Below are 23,613 nucleotides of genomic sequence, written 5' to 3'. Positions count from 1 at the left end.
TTTCCCACCTCCCTGCTTTGGGCTGGGGGGGGGAATTGTGGTTGATCATTTTGTCGAGGGTTTATTTTTCCAGTGGGGTTTTATTTTTTTGGGGGGGGTGAGGGGGCTTTTTTTGGGGTGATGGGAGGGCGTGGGGGGGTGATGGAGCTGAATTTGGGGTGCTGCATCATCAGCTTGGGGACACCCAGCACCACGTGGGTGCACCCAAGGGTGCTGCTTCTCCAAGACAATTTCAGGCTGTTTAGGTAAAAAAAAATAAATAAAATGAAATTGTACTTTCTGTGATATTGTTTTTCCTCTTTTCCACTGATTTTTGCCTTTTCCCCCCTCCTTCCCCTCTTGCCTCTTCTAATCCGTGTTCTTTCCGTGTTCCCCTGGCAGGAGGGATGTGGAGTTGGGATTGTGGGTACATCTGGGCTCTGTTTCTTTTCCAACGAGGATGGTTTTGGGTTTTTTCTTTCTTTTTTTCTTTTTTTTTTTTCTTTTTTTTTTTTTTTTGCCACAAACCGCTTTATTTCCACTGTTTCGTTTTTAAAAATAAAGAGAAAAAACAGACAGAGAAACAAGCAAAAAAAAAAAAAATGAAGTGTTTGTGTGGTTTTATGGGGCCTGGGGGGAGGAAAAAGGAGAAAAAGAAAGGGAGGGAATAGAGGAAAATGGAGAAATTAAAGGGAAAACAAAGGGGGGAATTGAGGAAAAATTGAGGGGGAAAGAGAAATAAAGGGGGAAGGGGAATAGAGGGGAAAAAAGGGGAAAGGGGAACAGAAAAAATGATAGAGGGGGAAATAAAGGGGTGGATTGATGGGGAAGTAGGGAAATAAAGGGAAAAGGGAGGGAAAATAAATCAAGGGGGAAAGAAATAAAGGGAATAAAGGAAAAATAGGGAAAGAGGGGAAGAGAAAGGTGAATAGAGGGGAAGGAAATGGGGGAATAAAGGAAAAAGGAATAAATAAAGGGAACTGGAGGGGGAAATAAAGTGGTGAAATAGAGGGGAAAATAAAGGGGAAAAGAAATAATGGCGATAATAGAGGGAAAGTTGATTAAAAAGGGGAATAGGAGGGAATAGAGGGGGGAAAGAAATACAAAGGGGAAATAGAGGAAAATAAGGGGGGAAAATTGGAGAGAAAAAAAATGGGGGGAAGAGGAAAAAACAAATGGGGGAGGAAAAATCGGTGAAATAGAAGAGAAAACTGGGGAGTAGCAGGGGAAAAAAGAAATAAAGGGGTTGAGCAGGAAAAGGGAGAAATAGAGGACAAATGGAGAAATAAAGGGGAACTAGAGGAGAAAAAGTAAAGGGGAGAATAGGGGGAATAGAGGGGAAAACGAATAAAAAGGGGGAGGTAGGGGAGTTAAATCGAATAGAGGGAAAAATAGAGAAATAAAGAGGAAATAGAGGAAAAATAGACTAAGGGGGAAATAAGCAGAAAAAAAATAGATAAAGGGGAAATAGAAGGAAAAGGTGAACTAAAGGGGGAAATAGAGAAGAAATAGAAGGGGGAAAGAAACAAAGGGGGAATAGAGAAAAATGGATAAATAAATGGAAAATAAGAGTGGAAAATAAAGTAAGAAATAAGAGGAAAATAGGGAAAAGGAGAAATAAACGGGTACATAGAGAAAGGGAAAATAGAGGAGAAATATAGAGGGGAAAAGAGAAATAAGGGGGAAACAGAGGAAAAATGGATAAATATGTGGAAAAATAGAGTGGAAAATAAATAAATAGAAACAGAGGAATAGAAATAGAAATAGAAATAGAAACAGAGGAAAATAGAGACACAAGGAGGGGAAAGAAGGAAAAAAGAGAGGAGCGAAGCAGGAAATGGGGTGGGAAGAAATAAAGACAGAGATGGGCTCTGAGCGCTGGGGCCGAGGAGCGCGGGGGTAGCTCGGGGGCCCCCCCGGGACCCCCCCGGGACCCCCCCCGGGGATGCTGCGGCGCGTCCCGGGCCGGGCCCGCGGGTTTGGGTGTTCCGGCCCCCCCCAGGCCCGGGCGGAGCGATGGAGAGGGCGCGCGGAGCCTCCCGGTACACCCAGCGGTCCCATGGTGTAATGGTTAGCACTCTGGACTTTGAATCCAGCGATCCGAGTTCAAATCTCGGTGGGACCTCGCGTTGTTTTTTCTTTATTTTGGGTTTTTTTGGGAGGGGGGGTGTGAACCTTTCTTTCTCTTTTCTCCCCTCCCGGTGGCGCGGCGGGAGCGGTGCCTGAGGGGCGGCGGGGGCGGCTCCGGGAGCGCGGCTCCCGCACGGGCCCCGCCACGCTCCATTTTGTTCCTGAGCGCCCGGCGCCTCCTTGCGCAGTGCATTGCGCAGGAGCTCCGCAGTTTCCCGCCTCTGATTGGCTGCGTTGGCTGTCACTCATGTAGACCCCACGTTTCTATTGGTTGATGAGCCCTTCGCCCCGCCTCCCACCTCGGCAGCCAGGAGCCTTCTGGGGCGTTCGTGCCCTCCGTTTCTTATCGCTGATTGGCTAAGAGAGATGTCATTCTAGTAATTATGCGTTTGGGAGCGCGCCTCGCCCCGCCTCTCCCCCCCAGCAGCCCTCTTAGTGGGTTCGAGCCTTCAGCGCGCTCTTGTTTTCCTATCGCTGATTGGCTGATACGCATGTCACTCTAGTAATCCTTTGTTTTTATTGGCTGAGAGCGCGCCTCACCCCGCCTCCCCTCAGCAGCTCGGAGCGTTTGTTGTGGGTTCGAGCCGTCACGGGGGGAGTCGCACTCTTCCTTTTTCATCTCTGGCTGAACGAGCTGTCACTCTCGCAATCCCGTGCTGCTATTGGCTGAGAGCGCGCTTCGCCCCGCCTCCCACTTCAGTCGCCCGTAGCTCTCATGACGGCTCGAGACCTCACGGGGTGGGGCTGTCGCGCTTTTTTTATCGCTGATTGGCTGCGCGGGCTGTCACTCTGGAAATCCTGCGTTCCTATTGGCAGGAAGCGCGCTTCGCCCCGCCTTCCCCCCCTCAGCCCCCCCAAGCCGTCGTGGCTGGTTCGAGCCCTCAGGGCGCGTCGCGATCGCTCGTGGGCGCTGAGAGGCCCCTCCTGCTCGTCCTTTAAGCCGCTGCTGCTCCAGTAGCGTCCCGAATCCCTTCAGCAGCGGCTTAGCCGGCTCTGACGCAGGTTTCCAGCCGTTTAGCGTCGATTAACGGGTCAATCCCCTCCGGCCGCGGCCCCATTATCGCCCTGGATTAGGGGCAGCTCAGGCCCCGCTGGATCCGGCCACCTCAGGGCCGTGACAGGAAAGTGCCATTCTCGTACCTGAATAGACTGAAATTGTCTTGGAGCTGCGGCTGGGGGAAGCAGCACCCAAGGGCGCTCCCCAAGTTAATGATGCCGCACCCCAAATTTAGCTTCATCACTCCCCTCATGTCGCTGCTGTCCTGCCAGCCCCAAAAAACCCGACAGAAACATTAATTCCATCAACAGACAGGTTCTGCCACCCCTGAGAAAACCCCAGGGAAACCATCAAAAACCAGGATTCTGCCATCCCTCCCCACCCACCCCCCAAAAACTAAAACCATCAACTCCATCAAAAAAACAGGATTCTTCGACCTCTCAAAAAAAAAAAAACCAACAAAAAAACCCAAAAAAACCAAAAAAACCCATAAACTCCATCAAAAAAACAGAATTCTACCACCCCCCAAAAAACCCCAACAAACCCATCAAAAAATAGAATTCTGCCACCTCAAAAAAACCACAAAAAAAAAATCAAAAAATGTGATTTTTCCACCCCTCCAATAAAAAAAAGAAATCAATAAACGTAATAAAATCCAGGATTCTTTCACATCCCCCCCCAATAAAGCCATCAACGCCATCTAAAAGCAGGATTCTACATCCCAAAAAAAACTCAATAAAAATTGTCAAAACCCAGGATTCTGCCAGACCCCCCAAAACTCAGTAAAACCACCAAAAAACAGGATTCTGCCACCCCCAAAAATCTCCAAGAGAACCATCAAATCCATCAAAACTCGGGATTCCACCCCGCTGCATCGGGGAAGTGAGGAGGATGGAGGTGGAATGCTGAGGGAAGAAGGAAATATCCAGGTTTTAAAGGGAAAAAAAAAAAAAAAAAGCCATGGAAGATGGAGCATTAAAAAAACACAACTCATCAGTCACAACCCAGCATTTGGGTCCCGATTTAAAGTGAAAAGAAAGCCCATCAATTCTCTTTGTAAAGAGTATCTCCTGCTCGTCGGTGCTGCAAGAAGAGACAGAGGCTGTGCTCAGCGGGAGGGTTTATTGAGCGTCTGCAGGAGAATGAACCCACCTTGATTTCGGTGGGGTTTTGGCTGGGAGGGGCGGGGTGGGGCTGTTCTGGCTGCAGGGGAGAGGGGGGAACCCCCTGCCTGAGGAAAATCCGCTTCCTTGTGTCTGTTCTCTGCAGGGACCCCCCTTTTGGGGTGGCTGAAGTGCTGAGGGACCCCCCGTGCAGGCAGGAAAACGCTGCTCCCAGTGGGATCCAGAGGTGTTTCCTCGCAGGTGAACCAGTCCCAGGTCCATCTCCGTGCTCTCCTGGAGCCCCAGCAGCAGCTCCCACCTTCCAGCAGACCCACACCCTCCCAAAGAGGCAGCAGTGACTCCTGCCCCGTCAGCCCTTCCCAAGGAAAAGGAGTGGGAGAGCTTTGCTCCTCTGGCAGGAACGGTCAGCACGAAGCAGGAGCGGGATGGGGACGACCCCGGCAGGGACAGGAGCTGAGGGACTCGGAGATGGAAAGAGCTGCTGCTTCTGTTCTGGGGTTGAGGGTCTGGGGAAGATTTGGGGAGTTTTCCCCAAAGATTAAATGTAGCTGTAATGGATTTTAAAAATAAATAAATAAAACAAACCCAAAACAATCCCGAACAACAAATCCCACAAACCTTCCCTGCTGAAGGACTCAGCTCTGCCCCAGCGTTTTCCTGTCAAGCAGGGGGTGAAATTTGTCCTGTAAAAATTTGGGAGCAGGAGGGTCCAGGCCTGGCATTGCTGTCTCAGGGCTGGAGAATCAATCCTGCCTTGCTCCAGGCAGTCCCACCGGCTCCAGGTCAATCCCAGCTGCTGATGGGACACGGTGGGATGAGACAGGGAGCGGGGTGGAGGTGACACGGTGACACCGGGGCAGCGCTCGGAGCCCCCAGGGTCACAAACCTGTTTTCCCACGGGTGCCAGGGGGGTTTTCCAGAGGAGGAAGCGAGACTGGGAGGTGGAGGTGGCACCTCACTCCTTCCCGTGCCCGATCCCACAGGGATCTCCAGCCCCCGGCTCTCGATGGAAGGTGCACGGGGGGCACGAGGGGGCTGAGGAGGGGTGGGCACCGGCTGGGGGATCCTGAGGGATAAACAGGATAAAGCTCCAGACCCCTGGAAGCCTCGGGATGGGCTGAGGCAGCCGGGAGGCTCCTCTGGAGCCAGCGGGGCTCAGCTCCGGGCTCGGGGGGGTCGGAACCGTGTGAGAGCAGCCCCAGCTCGGCGGTTCCATCTCCCCCCTTTGCTCTGGAAATGCAGAAGTTGTGCTCGTGGGAAACCAGAGCTCAGCCGTGGGAGCGCGGACGGCGCCGAACCTCGGCCCCGGCGGCAGCGGGGGGGCGAGGGGGGAGGGTTTTTTTGGGGGTTTTTTGTCTCTTTTTTTATCTTCTTTTTTTTCCTCTTGCTGTCCTTTAGCTGCACTACGCTGTGGTTCTGGGCTCCTCCTCGGTGCCGAGGGCGGACTACGGGGCAAGCAGGTTTCTGACAGTCCTGGGTGGCACACGGGAACACCCCCGTGCCCGGCGGTGCCAGCGGGGCCGGGGGGGGTCAGCTTATTATACAGCCCCCCTTCTCCTTGAAGGGGTTCTTGTCCTCGGGGACCCCTTTGAGCAGCGGGTCCTCGCCCGCCATGGACTCGATGTACTCCTTGAGCTCTTTGCCGGTCTTGGAGACCTGCCGAGGAAGGAGATGTTCTGTGTCTGGGGTGGGATGGGATGGGATGGGATGGGATGGGATGGGATGGGATCCTCCCTGCCGAGCCGCCCACGGACCCATTGGTGCAGTGGGAACAGGGGACTGTGGCCAGGAATGTCCCACCCGGCACGGGGTGTCCCCAGAAGGATTCCCAGGGTGGTATGGACACCCTGTGAGGTGGGAGAAGGGGACAATGGCCAAACATCCCACAAAATGTGAGTGTCCCAAAAGCATCCCCAGGGTGCACTTGCCAGGTGCAGTGGGAGAAGGGAATTGTGGCCAAGGACATCCCACACAATGTGAGAGTGTCCCAGGAGCATTCCCAGGGTGTTGTGGACACCTTGCCAGGTGCAGTGGGAGACGGGAATTGTGGCCAAGGACATCCCACACAATGTGAGAGTGTCCCAGGAGCATTCCCAGGGTGGTATGGACACCTTGCCAGGTGTGGGGTGGGATCTGGGATGTGGGGCTAAGAGGGAATGTTCTCCTGGAGGGGAGAGGTGGAGTGCAGGTGCTTCTGCTGTGTTTGGGGGTTAATTTTAGGGCTTGTGGACCTTTCCTTTGCAGCAGGAAAGGAAGTCACCAGCAGGTCAGAGCATTTTGGGTGGGAAACTCACCATTTGCCTCTCGTTCTTCACCTCCTTCTTCAGCTGATCCAGCTCCATCTTCAGCAGCTCCTTCTCTGTCATGTCCTGAGCCATTTTGCCCTGGAACTGCAGGGAAATGGCTCATTATTGGGATTATTGCTTTGTCCCCACAGTATTGCAAATCCCCCCCAGTGTCCCACAGCAAAAGGAAACCGAGGCAGGAGCCACCTCTCAGTCCCCTTCCTGCCACATCTGCTGTTCCCAGATTTTCCTTTGCTCCTTCCCAGCAGGCACGTGGAGCGAGAGATGCAGCCTGAGGGCAGGGGAGGAGGATCCAGCCTGGTTTTTAAGGAGTTCTTTGCCACCACAGAGGCTGGTGGAGGAGAGAGTGAGCCTGGATGGTCCTGGAGAGGAACCTCTGCCTCGGGGCTGTGGGAGAACCTGGATGCCCAGGTCTGCCAACTGCACCTCCCTGATGGGTGTCCTGTGCCCGGGCAACAACATCTTTGGGGGTTTCCTAAGGAACTAAATGGATTTCACTTTTTGTTTCCTCCCTGTGCCTTTCCCCCAGGGATCTATAACCTGGATTGTGGCTCCTTCATTGCTCTGAACTTGGCTGGTTTTATGCACTTGCTGCCACTGCAGGTTTTTGGGGGTTGTGTGGGTTGGAGAAGCCCAACCCTTTTCCCACAAAAGCCCATCCAGGGGTTATGTGAGACACCCCCAGAGCTGACCTGCACTGTGAGATCTATTTCCATGTCCAAACTTGGGTTTTAAAGCCTGGGCAGGACCTCTTCAATCAACCCAGAGGAGCTGAGGCTGAGCTGTGCCCTGGCCCTGCTCGGAAGGTGTCGAGCCCCAGCGTTGCTGTGCGGCCGCTCCCGTGGCAAATGCACCTCGTATCCCCCTTCCCTCCCATCCCTCGGGACACAGCCAGCCCTGGGAGCTGCACCAGGAGCCCAGGGTGGCACAGCCCCCGGGGAAAGTGGCTCCCAAAGCGGGTGGGACCCACCTGGAGCAGCAAAGGCACCTACCTGGGGGGGCAGGGGGGCTGCCCCGCGGCGCGGTGGAGACGCTCAGAGCCCCATCCGAGGGGAGATGCCGCTCTCCTGCTCGGAGCTGGAAGACTCCTCCAGCTCTCTGGGAGGGCAGTGGGAAGCAGATGTCTTTGGCCCTTAAGCTGATAATGGACTCAGGAGAATAAGCTGGTCAGGTGTTGGGAATTAGCCTCAAAGTCCAGGGTAAGCAGCGGGGCTGTGGGGAGGGTGAGGATGGGCAGGAAGGGTGGGTGGGTGACTGGGACACCTGGGAAGTCCTTGAGTCCCTGCCATGGGTGTCTGAGCCTGTGGAGTGTCCAGATCCTGATTTGGGGTGGCAGGACTGACCCCTGGGGGGATCAGGGCAGCTTCCACCCAGTTTAGGAGGGGAACTGGGGTGAGGGGGCTGCCACGGCCTCGTCGGGGCTGGGAGCGGCTCGGGAGGCTCTTGGTCCTTCAGGGTGTGAGGAGCTGGGCCGGGGCCGGAGGAAATCCATCATTTCCCTCGTCCTTGTGCCGGAGGAGCCGCGGGCTCAGGAAGGGCCAGGCCCTAACGAGGGGTGTCTCTCCTGCCTGGCTGGTGCAGAGTCTCTGGGGCTGAGGATGGGCCCGGGTGGCCCCAAGGAAGCACCTGCGGGTGGAGGAGGAGGAGGAGGAACCCGAGAGGCCCCAAGGAAGGACCTGTGGGGTGGAGGAGGAGGAGCCCAAGAGGCCCCAAGGAAGGACCTGTGGGGTGGAGGAGAGGGTGGAGGGGGATTTCCAAGCACGGGGAAGTGGGAATTTCCTGCAGCCTCACCCCATGGGGATGTGAAACGTCCTCAGCAAAGTGCTGAGCAGGACACGCTGTCCCGGGCAGGGAAAGGACGGGCGGCTCGTGGGGTCACTTGGCACATCCCGCTGTGCCCCGAGCACAGCCAGGCCCGGGTGACCTGTGTGGGATGCACGGGGGCTTTTCCAGGGAGGGGGACCTGGCAGTGGAACCGCTGCCCTTGGCTGGACCCCGCGCCTGGCCCATAAAGGCGAAGGGAAGGAAATGTTCCTGATGTTCCTTGGATCCCTGGATGTGCTCGTGCCTGGCTCAGCCCCAGCCTGGAGGGCAGCAGTGGCTCGAGGACGGCGGGCACAGGTGGCAGAGATGGGGGTTGGGATCGTTTTGGGGCTCATTTCGGGTCACTCCCCCCACCCTGCAGGTTCCCCCCGTGACTCACATCCTTCCCCTCTCCCACCCCTGCCCCGGGCAGGGCAGCCCCCCCAGCCCCCCATCACTCGTGGGGCCGGAGCCACGCCGGCTTCCTCCCCCCCCGCCGGGGTGTCCCTCGGGGGGACGGGGACACGGCGGCGCCCGCGGGCCCTGCGTCAGCACCAGCACCGCCGGCGGCTCCCAAAAGCGGCGGCGGGGCGGCCCGGGGGAAGTGCGAGCGCAGCCCGGCAGCGATGTCGGAGCTGGAGCGGCTGCGGCAGCGGGACATCCCCGCGGGCCGGCGGGGCCTGCGGGAGCAGCACGGCAACCTGCACAGGGTGGCCGAGTACTGCGAGAGCAACTACCTGCAGGTGGGCACGGGGGGCACGGCGCGGGACGAGCCGCGGGCCGGGGCTGCGGGGGATGCTGCGACCACCGGGAGCCCCGGGGCGGCGGGATGGGGGTCCTGGAGGGGTGGTGGAGGGTGGTGGTGAGAGCTGTGCCCTCAGAGCTGCGCCCTCAGAGCCGGGACCCTCCACTCGGGAGCCTCCACTCACCAGTTCAGGCTTCCACCCGAGCATCTCCTCGGGCTCATTTTCCCCCTGCCTCAGTTTCCCCTCTTGTTCCACAGCTGCTCTCGCGGTGGGTTTGGGATGAAGGGAGAGCTCCCCAGGGGTTTGGTGCCTCTGGGAGAGGACCAGGGACACCGGGCTGTCCCCAGGGTGTCCGAGGTGTCTCCTGGAGGGCAGAGCTGGGTGCCTGCAGAGAAAGAGTGAAGCTGAAGCTCTGCTGCCATCCTCCTCCTCCTCCTCCTCCTCCTTGTCCTCCCTGCCCGGCCCTCCCTGAGGGAAGTGGGACAGGAGCTTTTGGGATGAAATAGGGATAAAAAGGCTTCTTCTGGTCCTCTTTGCTGCGGGAGGGAGGGGTGTCTCTGCTGGAGGGATCTTTGCCAAACCTGGCTGTGGCCTTGCTGGCTCGGGCCAGACCCCGAGGCTGCTCCCAGGGGGCTGGAGCCGCCGGAGCAGAACTGAAGGGGAAATGTGAGGAACAGTTTAGAGAACTGAGAGACCGTCCCCAGCACAGCTGGGGCCCAGCCAGGTGTCCACGTGTGGCCTCCTGTGGCATGGCCAGCTGTCCCCAGGGGTGGCAGGAGGCTGAGCCGGGCACTCGGCTCCAGCACCTGCCAAAAACATCCCGGGGAGGATTCCCAGAGGATCCCCAGTGCCGGGATCCACCCCCCTGCCGCGTGTCCGTGTGTCCGGCCGGTGGAGCCGGAGGAAGTTTGATGCATTTGGAAAGCAGAAGAGGCATCTCTGCCAACGTGTGACTGCAGCGTGGAGGGTGGCAGTGCCATGTGGGGTGGCAGTGCCATGTGGGGTGGGCTCCAGGCTGGTTTCCCCCCTCCAGGCTGGTTTCCCCCCCTCCAGGCCAGCGACAAGCGGAAGGCGCTGGAGGAGACGATGGCCCTGAGCACCCAGTCCCTGGCCAGTGTCACCTACCAGGTCAGCAGCCTGGCCACTGCCTTCCTGAGGCTGCTGGACCTGCAGGCGGCCCAGCTGCGCCAGGTGGAGGCCGATGTCACCTGTGTGGCCCAGGTGGGACCGTCCCCCATGAGGGCTTTGGGGTGGGCTCTGGGAAGGGGGGTCCGGGCAGCTCCCGGGGGTTGAAGCCCCGCTGGCCCTGCAGGGCTCGGGCTCAGTCCTGGCCCTCCGGGGCACCCCCTCCCTCCCAGGCAGGGACAGGGGGCTGGGAAGGGTCCTGGGACTCGGAGGGGGCAGTGGGGGGTGGGAGAGGCCGGGGTGGATGGAGGGCACGGTGTCCCCTCCGCAGAGGGTGGACATCCACAAGGAGAAGGTGTCCCGCCGGGAGATCGGCTCGCTGACCGTCACCAAGAGGTTCCCGCCCTACCAGAAGATCGTGGGCCCCCCCAGCCCCCCCAGCCTGGAGCCCTATTACAGGAAACCCCTCAACTTCAGCGTCCTGGACGACATCGGCCATGGCATAAAGGTCAGCTGGGGCAGGAGGGGGTCCCACAGGGCTGGGGGGGGACTCGGGTGGGGGGCCCTGATGTCCCCAGCGCTGCACTGACGGGGGCAAGGGTGGGCTCAGAGCCCTCCTTGGGGAAGAATTGGGGTCTGGCCATGCCCTGCAACCCCCCTGGGGACTCATCCTGCTGGGACTCAGTGCTCCCAGCCTGGGGAGGGGGACACAGGCCATGCACAAAGGACACTGGGGCACACAGGGGGACACACTGGGGCACACAGAGGGACCCTGGGGCACACGGGGGGACACACTGGGGCACACAGAGGGACCCTGGGGCACATGGAGGGACACACTGGGGCAGACAAAGAGACACTGGGGCACACAAAGGGACACACTGGGGCACACAGGAGGACACACTGGGGCACACAGAGGGACCCTGGGGCACACAGAGGGGGACCCTGGGGCACACAGTGCTCAGCAAAGCCCACCTGGGGACAGTCCTTTTCCAACCCAGGAGGGGGTTTGGAGCCCTCCAACCCCCACGGAGCCTTTCCCAGCCCCGGAAGGCGCCCACGGGAGGGTGTTCAGAGGCCTCTGAGGCACGAAGGGAAGTGGTGACACCGGGCCCGCCGTTCCCACGGTGGCTGGTGCCGCGTGGCCGCCCCCGCAGCGCCGGCTCCTTCCGCGGGGCCGCTCCCACGGGGGGCCAGCAGGGACCTGGGGGGGCCAGCAGGGGCTTGGGGGGCCAGCAGGGACCTGGGGGAGCCAGCAGGGACCTGGGGGAGCCAGCAGGGACCTGGGGGAGCCAGCAGGGGCTTGGGGGGCCAGCAGGGGCTTGGGGGGCCAGCAGGGACCTGGGGGAGCCAGCAGGGGCTTGGGGGGGGCAGCAGGGACATGGGGGAGCCAGCAGGGGCTTGGGGGGCCAGCAGGGACCTGGGGGGGCCAGCAGGGTCTCAGGGGGGGCTGCCATCCCCTGTCACATCTCCTCGTGTCCCCACAGGACCTCAGCACGCAGCTCTCCCGCACCGGCACCCTGGCTCGCAAGGGCACCAAGTCCTCGGCGCAGGCCATGGGCACCCTGGGGTGAGGATGGGTGTGGGATGGGGGGTGGGCTCGGCCTGCCCGTGTCCCCCAGCGGTGTGGCACGGCCAGGACCCCCGTGCCGAGCTGCCAGCCGGACGCTGTGCCAGCCGGACCTGTGCCCGCAGGAGAAGTGCCCGCGTGCCCGAGCCCATCCAGCCGCCCGTGGTGCCCGAGGGGAAGCTCTCGGCAGCCTCCTCCACCTCCTCGCTGGCCTCCGTCAGGTACCGGCGCTCTTGGAGTGTCTGGGGAGAGCTGGGAGCTCGGGAGAGCCCCGGGGCAGCCCCTGTCCTGCTGCTGCTGCTGGGGGAGGCTCTGCCTCGGGGTGAAAGATCGGGGGCTTGGGAGATCCGCTCCCCTGGCAGGGCTTTGTCTCTAGGGCGAAAATACCCTCTCCTGGAGAGGGTCCCTGCTGGGGAAACTGAGGCACGGGGTGGGTGGGAAGGGGTTTGCACCCACAGCCAGGGCCGCCCTGCCCTGGCCTGGGGTGAAGTGTCTGTGCCCAGAGCGGGGGCAGAGCCGGCTCCCCACCCTCGCCCCGCTGTTCCTCCGTCCCCAGCTCCAGCGGGACCCCGGCAGCTCCTGCTGAAGGAATCCCGGCCCCGCCACCACTGCCCTCCCTGCCGGGACCACCCGCTCCGGGACCACCCCCCCCAGGACCACCCCCACCAGGGCCACCCCCCCTCCCTGGCGCTGCCATCCCCCCGCCGCCCCCCCTCCCCGGGGCTCTGCTCCCGCCGCCCCCCCCGGAGGACTCGGCCGTGCCCCCCCCGGACCTGCCGCCCCCAGGTGAGTGCTCGGGGCTCAGGGGGTTCAGGGGGGCTGCGTGTGACCCCTGCCCCCCCCGAGCCCTTCACCCCTCGTCCCTCTGGGGGGTTTTTGCAGCCCCCGAGGACCTGGAGCCGCTGCCCCCACCATCGGCTCTGCCCGACTTGGAGGACTTGGCCCCGCCACCGCCACCCCCCCCCCTCGGAGGAGCCTTCCTGGGTCCCAGAGAACTACCTGGAGAAAGGTACTGTGGGCCCCCAGATCCCCTGGATCGATTGGGGCTGATTCCTTGTCCGCAGGCACAGCCCTGAGGGCACAGCCCTGCCCCACCCATGATGCCCTGGCTGCTCACATCCCCAATTCCACCCTTCCCAGCCGTGCCCTGTCCCTCACATCCCCCATCCTGCCCTTCCCAGCCGTGCCCTACCCCTCATATCCCCCATCCTGCCCTTCCCAATCCCACCCTTCCCAGCTGTGCCCTATCCCTCGTATCCCCCATCCCACCCTTCCCAGCCGTGCCCTGTCCCCGCGGTGCCCTTGCCAGGCTCCAGGTGCCCTCTGTCCCCGCAGTGGTGGCCCTGTATCCCTACACTCGGCAGAAGGACAACGAGCTGTCCCTCCAGCCCGGCGCCCTCCTCTTCGTCAGGCGCCGCTACTCGGACGGCTGGTGCGAGGGTGTGCTGGGGCAGGAGGAGGGGTTCTTCCCTGGCAATTACGTGGAGCCCTGCTGAGCCCCCGGCCGGGCAGCCCCTCCCCGGACCGGCCCCGTCCCGCCCTGCTCGGCCGCGCTCCTCCCTGGAATTCTGGCTTTGCCCGGCCGGGAAGGGGCTCGGGGAGCAGAGGGTGGCACCGCTGGCACTGCTGAGCCCTGGCAGGGCTGCAGCCCCCTCTCCCACATCCCTTGGGCACCGGGACACTGAGCTGTCCCACATGGAAGCACAGCAGGTCCCGCGGCTGATCCCAGAGCTGCTCCCAACCCTGGGAAGAGCGAGGCCAGCACAGGATGAGATCCCAGGAACGGGAGACTGGGCTGAGCACCCCAAGGATGAGGGGGAGAGTGGCTCCAGGAAACCTGCCTGCTGCCCCCTTTGGCTTGAGCCACAGCAGGGATGCCCCAGACCCCCACCCAGACCCCCATCCAGAGGGATTCCCTGCTGGCATTCCCATTCCCTGACTTCCAGCAGCCCAAGGAAGAGAAACAACATTTCGGTGCAACTCAGAGCTGTTTCACACCCAGGTTTATGTCCTGGATACAACCAACTTTGTGTCTGCAATATAGAGGTCTGTCTCTGTACATATACATGTAGCTTTAATTCCATGGCTTTGAGTTCCACACAGTCGAACGGGGTCCGGAGGAGGAAGAACAAAGAGGAGGGGATGAAATAAGAGGAGGAACAACTCAGGGCTGCTTTGGTTATTTCCTTACTGCTGGGGTTTGCTGTCAGGGATCCCAGGGTTTGGAGGAGTCACGAGCCACCCTCGGGGGCCGGTAAGGCTGTGGATAAATCCAGGAGAAGCCAACACCGGAGAGCAGCGGATCCTGGAGGTCCCCCCTGCAGAGTGCAATTAGAAGGGGTAATTAATACTGCAGTGGGGGGGGGGGGGGGACACAGGAAAGGGGGGGGTTTGGCCTCTGGGGACCCGGTGCCAGAAGTGCCACAGCACCACGAAACCTCCCCTGGGGAGGTTGGGCACCTCTCCACCAGGTCAGGAGGGGAATTGGCCCCTCCCTGGGGGAAGAGGGGAGTCACACGATCCAGCAAGCACAGGGACACGACTGGAAACGGCTCAGGGCAAGGAGGAACCTGTCAGGGACACAGGGACACTCCACCCTGGGAGCAGGAGCAGAGGATGGAGGTGGAAGGCAAGGACAGCTCCTCCTCCCCTGGGCAGGGAGCGGGGCCGGGCTGGGGAGGTTCCTTCCAAGCTGCCACCTCTCCAAAAGCTTTCCTGGTCCTCGTGTCATGTTTTTCTCAGAGAATAAAGTCCCGAGGGACAATTAACCCCATCCCAAGGCTCAGCAGCTGGGCCTGGAGCTGCCCTGCCTGGATGGGACGTGGAGGAGCCAGGGAGCACGAATTTCCTGGATTACATTCCCAGCGGGCTCACAAGGAGGGAAGGAGCCCTCGAGCAGGAGCAGGCAGCTCCTCGTGTGGCCGGGAGGGGGAGGATGGCAGGAGGAAGGATGTTCCCAGCCTGCAGGGAACTGGCTTCTGGATTTTCAGGAATCCCCTCGTGAAGCCAAAAGGGAAAAGAAAAAAAAGCAACACGACCCAAACCAATCCCCAACAACGTTGGCAAAGGCCCCCGGGGGGCCCAGGAGTCCGAGCTGCGGGGACGGCTCCATCTCACCATGGCAGGGGCGGGACAGGGGCCTGGAGAAAGTGCTTTATTCACCGGGGAGGGAGCTCGGGAAGGCAGGAGAACCCCCCGGGAGCGGGGACAGACAGGGGCACAGGGCGTGACCACCCCAGGCTTCTCTTTTTCCCGGCCACTGGCAGGACACTCCGGAGCCTCCCTCAGCATTTCCTCTTGAGGAGCTCCTGGAGGTACCGGGCGACCTCCGCGGCCGATTCCCACGGGACAATGGTGGCCTGGAAGGCCCCGGGCTGCTTCTGCTCCATCTCCTGGGTCATCCTGTGCATGGGGAAGCCCTTCCGTGGGAAAGCCACGTCCGCCGAAGTCAAAGCCACGGAAGGGCAGAAATCGTTGGCGCCGTCTCCCACGTAGAAGACCCGCTCGAACTCCACCTCCTCCTGCGCCCTCTCCGCCAGGTATTCCGTCAGGATCTTCCTCTTGCACATGTTGGCCGGGCAGTCAAGGCACTTGTGGCTGTGGTAGGGCCCCAGGGTGAGGTAGCCCCTCTTGTCGAAGCTGGACGGGTTGCTGAAGATCTTCCTGAAGAGCGCGTGGACGCCGGCCGCCCTCAGCTTGGCCTCGATGCCGAACATGTTGGCGTCGGAGATGAGGATGAGCTCGAAGAGCTCGTGGTTCTTGGAGAGGAACTGGAAGAGCTCCGGCATGCCCGGGCTCAGCGGGATGTTCTCGTAGAGGGCCTTGAAGTCTGCGGGGCGCACGCCCTGGTCGCCCAGGAAGGCGAGGACGCGCCGCATGTACTCGTTGTAGGAGCCCTGGCGCTGGCTCTGCCGCAGCGGCTCCGGCAGCGCCTGCCCCGGCGCCAGGCGCAGCACCGAGTCGTCGCTGTTCTCCGCCACGATGGTCTCGTCGAAGTCGAACACCAGCAGGAACCGGGGGGGCCGGGGGGTGGCCATGCCCACGCCCTGCAACGAGCACAACGAGCACAACGCCCGGGGTGTGGCGGCGGCGGCGCCGAGCACGGCACTGGGCAACCGTGCAGCACCCCTGGGCCATCCCCCCTGGGCCACCTCCCCTGGGCCACCTCCCCTAAATCACCTCCCCTGGGCCGCCTCGGGGGTTAATCCCCGCTGACACCCCCTCTGACATCCCTAAGGGGGTTATCCTGCCCCTGAAGGGATCATTCTGTCACTGCTAATCCCGCTGTTCCTGCCCTCGAGGAGGTCACTGTGTCACACCCCGGACGCCCCCCCCGGGGGGCCTCATTAGATCAGGGAGTTAATAGGGCTGGAAAAAGTCTCTGAGAGCGCTGACCATTAACCCAGGACACCTCTAACCCAGGACACCTCGGGGTGTGTCGCTGGATCAGGGAATTATCAGGGCTGGAAAAGGTCTCTGAGATGGTCGAGCCCAGCCCCTGACCCAGCACAGCTCGGCCTCGTGCAGGGGGGGCCCTGGGCTGGGGGGTCACTCCCCAGCCTGCTCCTGTCCCACCCCTGGCACAGGGATTTGTGTCCCTGCAGATGGCCAGGACGGGTCTGGCTCTTCCCAACATCCTGCAGGCTGGTTTTTGCTCCATCACCCCTCGTAGTTCCCCCCCCCGGGTTGGGCTCTGCAGCCACCCCAGGGAGAAGAGCAGGGACAGGACCCAGGGAAGGGCTGGAGCTGTGCCAGGGGAGGGTTGGGTTGGATTTTGGGAAAGGTTCTTCCCCCAGAGGGTGGTTGGCACTGACCAGGCTCCCCAGGGCAGTGGGCACGGCCCCAAGGCTGCCAGAGCTCCAGGAGGGTTTGGAAAACGCTCTGAGGGACAGGGGGGGATTGTTGGGGTGTCTGTGCAGGGCCAGGGGTTGGGCTGGATGGTCCTGGTGTGTCCCTTCCCACTCAGGCTATTCCATGAACTCAGAGCTGCCTCCTGCCCTGCTCTAAACCCAAAATTAACCCCCTCTGCCCACCCGGGGCAGAGCTGGTGCCCCCCAGCCCGGCCTCCCCAGTCCCCCCTCTCCCCTTGGCTCTCCCCTCGGCTCTCCAGGGTGGGGGTTTGCAGGGTGGGGACCCAGTTCCTGCTCTCCCCGAGCAAAGGAGGGAGCGGGCAGGGGACAGCGGCACTGACCTTAAACAGGCATGGCAGCCCCACGCCCTGGCAGCACCTTCTCATGGTGGGACCATCCCGGGGCGCCAGCGGGGGCTGCAAAGCACAGAAAACAGGAGCTGGTGAGCAATTTGGGCTCCCCCGGCTGCCACCTTCACCCCCCGCACGGCCGGGCTCGTGTCCCGCCGCGACCTCCCGAGCCCGGGCACCTTTTGTACCGGAGGGGGAATTAAGGCAGAGCAGCCGGAGCCTGTTTAATGCCTCTGATCCCTCCTAATTCCCGCCGGGCGCACGTGAAGGCAGCCGGGGGAGCAGCCAGAGCCCCCGGCAACGCGTGCCCTGCTCCCAAATTACCCCGATTTCCTCGCCGCGTAATTAGCTCGGGTGTTCCTCGGGCGGAGCGGGAGGCAGAGCCAAGGCAGAGCCCGGCTTCTCCCATCCCTCCCATCCCCGGAATTCTGCCGACCTCTGGTGGCCCGAAGCGGTGGGAAACCTCCAAAAATCGGCCAAAACCCGGCTGCAAATTCAGGGATGACCCAGCGGGTTGCTTTAACCGGGCACCGGGAGCTCGGCTGAGCCGGGGCAGGGAGGGTTCCAGCGATTTGTCAGCGGCACGACAACGGAAGAGTTTTGCAGCTGAAGGTGATTTGTGGGGGATTTGGCTGGATTGAAGCCCAGCATCCAACTATTTTGGGCACAAACACGATTCATGACTCTGCTGAAATAATAAACCACGGCTGCACCTCGGTGCTGGTGCCCAAAAATGAAACCTTGGCTTGGAATCTTGTAAAAGCCACTTTTTTTTTTTGTTTTGTTTTTTTTTTTTGGTGGCACCTTGGACCAAACCCTGGTTGTTTCTTTGCAGGAATCAAAACTTCATGTTTATTCACAGGCATGGTCTGAAGCCCAATAATGCCAGAGCCAGGCTGGCAGTGGGAGCAGCCACTGTGGTTTTCAGGTCCAAACCAAGACAGAGAGGGGAAAAAAAAAAAGGGATTAAACATGAAAGAGGAATTGTAATTTTAGCCCCTGTGTTCTAAAGAGCTGCCAGCAGTGACAAAATAATTTGGGGCTAAGCCTTAAGGAGGCTTTGTGGTGCCCAGGGAAAGAGCCCTGGAATGGCTGGGGAAGGCTGGGAGCAGCACCATCCGCCTGGATCTCACATTATTCCCCTCAGCAGAGCTCCCTGCAGCTCTTCCCACCTCCCTGGGCACTTGGGACAAATCCAGCTGCTCCAAAGTGCTGGAAAACAAAACCTGTTGCTGTCTGAGTCTCCCTGTCCCCGTGTCTCTGAGCTCCCCCTGCTCAGGGGGGGAGAGGCCACCGGGCTGTTTTCTGTGGAATTTCTGAGGAAAATGACAATCCACGAAGTCAGCTGGGACAATTCCAGCCCCATCTGCCCCCTGGGGACTGGAGAATCCCTGGGATGCTGCTGCAGGAGCTGCTTCTGCTCCCAGGCGGCCCCAAACCCGAGATTAATTGTGTCAAAATGCGCATTAAAATCCGAGCCAGCGTTATTTAGGGAATAGAGGTCCTGGATGGGATTTCCTACTGCCGACCTCTGAGGGCTCTGGGGCAAAGCACATCCAACAAAATCCACATCGAGTGCTGTTTTCCCCTCGGGATAGAGCAGTGGGAGATCCCAGTGCAGGAATGGCTCAGTAATGCAGAGCTAAACCAGCCCAGCTGAGGAGGGGCCGAGCTGTGGGGTCTGGAGTTCCCTCCTCCAACCCTGATCCTGCTCCCACAGGAGGGGAGGGATGGGAAAAATACCTCGGAAGTGTCCCAGCCCTGAACCACCCCGTTAAACCCAGGCAGGAGCTGGTGGTGCCCACGGACACATCACTGGGGGGGTGGGATGGACCCGTGCGGGGCAGCGAGAGCTGAAATCCCAGCGGGATCCCAGCAAATCCAGCAGGGAATGGAGTCTGTCCGTCCACTTTCCACAAAAAAAAGGGGCTCCCTCACAAGGCAAAGCAAAGCAAAGCGTCCCCGTCCCCCGGTAATGCCCAGCCCGAGTGTCGGGACAGGAACCGGGCGGGAGCGGTTTGGGGGATCCAGGCGCGGTTTGGGGGATCCAGGCGCGGTTTGGGGGACCCAGGCGCGGGTCCCGCATCCAGAGCTGGACCCAGAGCGGCGGCACCGGGACGGCTCCGCAGCCGGTCCCGGCACAGCCCGTGGCGGGTCCCGCCGGGGCCGCAGCGGGGCTGAATCATGCCCGGAGCGTTCCGGCACCTCCGGGGGTCCCTCCCGGTGGGGACCCCCCGGTACCGGCACCATCCACCCCGGCACCTGCAGGACCCTACGGGATCGGCGTCCCCGGTACCGGCAGCGTCCCCGCCGGTATCAGCGGGGTCCGGAGACCCTCTGGCACCGGCACCGGCACCGTCCTCCCGGAACCCGCAGGGTCCTGCAGGACCAGCATCTCCCGGTCCCGGCAGGGTCCCACGGGATCAGCATCCCCGGTACCGGCTGCAGCCGCGGCGGATCAGAACCTCCGGTACCGGCACCACCCGCCCCGCTCCCCGCGGGGTCCCAGCGGCTCCGCACCCCCGGGACCGACACCTCCCCGCGGCGGCCGCCGGACGCGTCCTTACCGGGCGGGGCCGTGCCGGGAGCGCCGCCGGGGCCGGAGCCGGGGCCGGAGCCCGAGCCGGTGTCCGAGCCGGTGGCGGGGCCGGTGCCGCGGCCGCCGCGAGCGCGGCCCCTTTAAGGCGACGCCACCGGGGCCGCGCGGAGCCGCCGCAGTGCGCTGACGTCACCGCCCGCGCAGCCAATGGCGGCGCCGTCTGGGCGCCGCGGAGGGGCGGGGCCACCCTTGACCACGCCCCTTTCCCGAGGGGAGGGGGGAGGAGGCGCCGCGCAGGTCCCGCCGCCCGCCCGCCCCCGCGCCGAGCCCCAAAGTTGCCAAATCGGGAAAAAAACCAACAAATCCCCCTTTCCCTCCCACGCCCCTCGGTAATAACCCACTGGGCCGCGTTGGGATTGAGCCGTTCGGGGAGGATTTTGCCCCAGAACAATCCGCAAAGCTCAGGAAGGCACTGGCTGAGGAAAGCGTAGGAATTGTCCCCAAAATACACCCGGGGGGGGGGAGTCGGGACCTCCCGCACTGCGGGGCCACCGTGCCCCCCCCGCCCCGTGGGGAGGGCGGTCCCCCGGCTAATTCTGGGGTCCCCGGGTTAATTTTGGGAGCTGGCGCAGCCCCGCAGCCCCAATTGCAGGGTGACCCTGCCAGGGCTGTGCCCGCACCCCAAAATACCCGCCCGGGCTCCAGGGCGGGGCTCCCGCGGTATCTCTGGCTCTGCAGGAGCCCTGGAGGCGCCGGCGATAAAAATACAAGGGCAGCTTGTCCAAAGGGAGCGGCTCGGCCCTGAAAGCACATCGGGAGACCATCGGAGGCTGTTCCGTCCTGCTCTTTAATTAAAAGTGTCCAAGAGTGGAAGGGCACAAACAGAGCTCAGAAGCTCTGCAAAACCCACAGTTTGTGCTGGGCTGGGCCAGGGCGGCTGCCCCGGCAATGCCACGTTGTCCTGGTGCTCTAAACTGTCCTTATTTTGGCACAGTTGTGTCCCAGAGCAGAGCTCAGGGTACTGCTGAGACCTTCCTGAGCAGCCCTTGTTCCCCAGAGCCAAAGGAACCGACCCTTCCCCCCTGAGGGCACCCGGAGCCACCTGGGAAGAGCCTCAGGGTCAGGGAAAGGTTGGGTATGTTTTTATCAGCTCTTCAGTCCGAGCCCTTTGGGCTCTTTGCTGCAGGGCACACCCTGTTTCCTTGGCACAGCCCGGCCTTTGCTGTCCCTCCTCTGGCATTTCCCCCCCCTCTGGAGCTGCACCAGCTCCCCCTCAGGCCGTGGGGACAAGTGGGAGACTCCAAAGGGCAAATTGTGCCTCCTTCCCTCTGCAAGGCAGTGGGGCAAAGATCATTCCAGAGACATCCCGGCCGGAGGACTTTGGCAGGGGGTGATCCTGGATCCCAGTGATTTTCCGCTGCTGGAAAACCCCGGGGAGCAAGTGAGGACAGTGCCCTGGGCTGACAGTCCTGGCAGCCCCTGAATAGCCAAGGCAACCTCTTCCCAACACATGGATTCACATGGATTCCCCACAATGGGTGGAACATCCTCGTGCTCCATGGTCCTGTCCAAGTTTGTCCTGGTTTTTCACCGAGGAGGGGAATTGCATCAGCCCAGAGCAGCCCCAAGGCCACGGTGGCCACGTCGCCACCTCTGCCTGTCCCTCCCTCGCCGCTTTTCCACCCCAAAGAATCCCAAAGAATCCCAAAGTTTGGGTAAGACCAGCTCAGCAGCCCCCGGGAGCTCAGCCTGTGGCAGACAGACGTATTTTGGGGGAGTTCTTGAGTAAAACTGAGGCTTCCCTTTCCTGCCCAGGGGAGCTGATCCCTCCCTACAGCTCAGTTTTCCAGGCACATGGATGAGGAAACTCCAACTGCAGCCGCTCATCTCCTGCCTCCACACAAACAGCAGCTCCAGCAAACAGGATTTCCTTCACAGCAAGACATTTTTGGGGGCTGAATAACATTTAGATGGTCAAATCAGGGAAAACCCCCTCAAAAAGTAACAAACAGCAAGAGAGCAAACCCCATTGCTGCATCTTCCCTGTGGGATGAAGTTCCCAGGTGTTTATTCCCGGGAGTCTCCCCCAGGGCAGCAGTGGGGACGTGGCAAAGGGGCCAGCTCTGCTCAGGGGGGGGAGCTGAGTCCTCCCCACATTTCCCCCTGGACACGGGGTTCAGTTTGGCTTTAATGCCAAAAGGCACCAAGGAAGGAACAAGAGGGGAGGGGAAATCCCAGCCCATCAGGAGTCACGGGATCAGCCAGAATCACGGAAAGGTTTGGGCTGGAAGGGACCTTAAAGCCCATCCAGTTCCATGCAGGGACACCTTCCACCAGCCCAGGGTGCTCCAGCCTGGCCCCGGACACTGCCAGGGATGGGGCAGCCACAGCTCCTCTGGGAAATCCAGCCCAGCCCCTCCCCACCCTCGAAGGGGGAATTTCTCCCCAGTCCCTCAAAGTTCCCTGGGGGTGGCACTGGAAGGGCTTTAAGGTCCCTTCCCGCCCAACCCATCCCGGGGGTCTGTAATTAACAATTAATGAGGAACAGGTTCCAACAGGGATCCCTCGGAGCCGCCTCCCTCCATCCCCTCCATCCCCTCCATCCCAGCAGGACGAGCTCCACTGCCACCTCCTGGCTCAGCCTCCCCAAACCCTCCCCGGGTTAAGTCCCAGCCCCTGGGAAGGATTTCTCTGCAGGGTGGGAAAAGCCACGAGCTGTGACAGCCCCAGATCCCAGGTCACATCTGCTGGAATTCACTCGAACCACCGGCTCATCTGCTGGGACAATCCCACGGTATTCCTGGAGGTTTTTTTTCCCTGAACAGCAGGCAGTGGATGGATTATGGAACGTGCTTCAAGTGAGTCAATTAAAATCCACGAGCATCATAAAATCCTGTTGTTTTCTGGGAGCAACAAAGGGCTTCAGTTTTCACGGAGCACAACACAAGCTTTCGGGCCAAGTGGGAATTTTCCTATGGACTAGCAACTCTTAGATTCCCAAACATTTGCTTCCTAAGAGCAAGGGGCACTCAGGGTGCCCTGGTGTGTTCTGCCACACTCCCAGGTTTCCTTTGGGAATCGTTTCCCAGCACAAACCTGCGCCTGGAAGGGGCAGTTCCACACCCCCAACGCGCTTCCCGGGCACTCCCTCTTCCCAAGGCTCGGGATCTCCTCTCCCCTGGCCCCTGGGAACGGGGTCAGGGTGCAGCTCATCCCAAATCCGGCCTCCCTGGGCTGCCACTGGAGCGTTTTCCTCCCTCCAGGTGCTGCGGGAAAGGGCACAGAGGGACCTTCCCCCGAGGAGTCCCAGGGACACAAGGTCCAGGTTTGGAGACCTTTGCACTATTAATGACACCCAAGGCTCAGGAGAAATCTGACCCCTCCGTGCCTGGGCTGCCTCGGGGGGAGTCCTTTTTCAGGCTGAACTAATTTTGTGTCTCAGGATCCCGGGATACCTCCAGGGCAACTCTGTCCACGCCGTCCCCTGCGCGGCTGAAACCGCCGGGAACGCGCCGGGACAGGAGGGAAGGTTTCCCAAGGGATATTTGTGGAAGATTTCCCAAGGGATATTTGTGGAAGATTTCCCAAGGGATATTTGTGGAATTCCCTGCTTTTTGTAGCTTCAGCTGAACCACAAGGAGGTGCCTGATTCTCATCTCCTTTATTGGAATATTTGCCATCCACTGACTGAAAAACCTCGGGGAGGAAATTGGGCAGAAAATGTAAAAGGAAGTGAAAAGGGAATTGATGATCCTGGATCGGGAATGACCCGGAGCTCCCTTCCACAATTCCAGGCAGGGCTCTCAGTTCCACACCTGCAGAACAAGGATATTTACTGACCTGACCATAATACACTGAATTTAATCACAGGGCAGCTCAAGGAACCACCACTGGAAAGCCTTTAAAGAGCGAGTTCTCCTTCACAACAGCCCTTTTCTAACAAATCTCCTGCTCTATCCCAGTTGTTTACCTGGTAATTAAGGCATGAAATAATTCTCCCAGGCTGCAGGAGAGGTTTAAACAGGGAGATGAAAACATTCCAGTGTTTTCCTTTATAGGGAAAGTCCACAAACACTTCAATTCACGGCCCTGCTTCG

The 23,613-nt window shown here is 60.6% G+C and overlaps 3 protein-coding genes and 1 non-coding gene across 6 annotated transcripts; 2 read left to right on the top strand and 2 right to left on the bottom strand.

Annotated features, from left to right (window-relative positions):
• The first annotated feature begins 2,032 nt into the window (after positions 1–2,032).
• TRNAQ-UUG (transfer RNA glutamine (anticodon UUG)) lies at positions 2,033–2,104 on the top strand. The gene has a single exon. It is a non-coding gene; the product is annotated as a tRNA-Gln (tRNA).
• A 2,316-nt stretch (positions 2,105–4,420) lies between these two features.
• On the bottom strand, positions 4,421–8,247 carry GNGT2 (G protein subunit gamma transducin 2). Its single transcript, XM_051803633.1, has 3 exons — positions 7,529–8,247; positions 6,525–6,620; positions 4,421–5,886 (listed from the first exon to the last, which is right to left on the bottom strand). The coding sequence occupies exons 2-3, from the start codon at positions 6,606–6,608 to the stop codon at positions 5,761–5,763; spliced, it is 210 nt and encodes a 69-aa protein (XP_051659593.1). The 5' UTR covers positions 6,609–6,620; positions 7,529–8,247; the 3' UTR covers positions 4,421–5,760.
• Positions 8,248–8,316: 69 nt separating this feature from the next.
• On the top strand, positions 8,317–13,404 carry ABI3 (ABI family member 3). The gene is given in 9 exon segments (XM_051803623.1): positions 8,317–9,082; positions 10,139–10,306; positions 10,542–10,718; positions 11,695–11,777; positions 11,903–11,998; positions 12,334–12,563; positions 12,660–12,732; positions 12,734–12,786; positions 13,113–13,404. Coding segments are annotated over 9 exon segments (1,158 nt in total). The 5' UTR covers positions 8,317–8,965; the 3' UTR covers positions 13,274–13,404.
• A 342-nt stretch (positions 13,405–13,746) lies between these two features.
• Positions 13,747–19,937, bottom strand: PHOSPHO1 (phosphoethanolamine/phosphocholine phosphatase 1). 3 transcript variants are annotated; one of them, XM_051803628.1, is made up of 4 exons: positions 19,918–19,937; positions 16,969–17,043; positions 14,895–15,823; positions 13,747–14,095 (listed from the first exon to the last, which is right to left on the bottom strand). In XM_051803628.1, the coding sequence occupies exons 2-3, from the start codon at positions 17,011–17,013 to the stop codon at positions 15,062–15,064; spliced, it is 807 nt and encodes a 268-aa protein (XP_051659588.1). In that variant the 5' UTR covers positions 17,014–17,043; positions 19,918–19,937; the 3' UTR covers positions 13,747–14,095; positions 14,895–15,061. The 3 variants fall into 3 exon arrangements, with proteins under 3 accessions (XP_051659588.1, XP_051659586.1, XP_051659587.1); XM_051803626.1 differs by lacking the exon at positions 19,918–19,937 and adding an exon at positions 19,545–19,710; XM_051803627.1 differs by lacking the exon at positions 19,918–19,937 and adding an exon at positions 19,545–19,710 and having other exon boundaries at positions 14,940–15,823.
• Positions 19,938–23,613: the final 3,676 nt, after the last annotated feature.

This window comes from Manacus candei, unplaced genomic scaffold, assembly GCF_025592945.1.
Source record: "Manacus candei isolate 608988 ecotype Guabito, Panama unplaced genomic scaffold, ASM2559294v1 h1tg000058l, whole genome shotgun sequence".
NCBI lineage: Eukaryota > Metazoa > Chordata > Aves > Passeriformes > Pipridae > Manacus > Manacus candei.
Note: the sequence above shows the minus strand (reverse complement) of the source record. Positions and strands in the feature narration are given on the sequence as shown.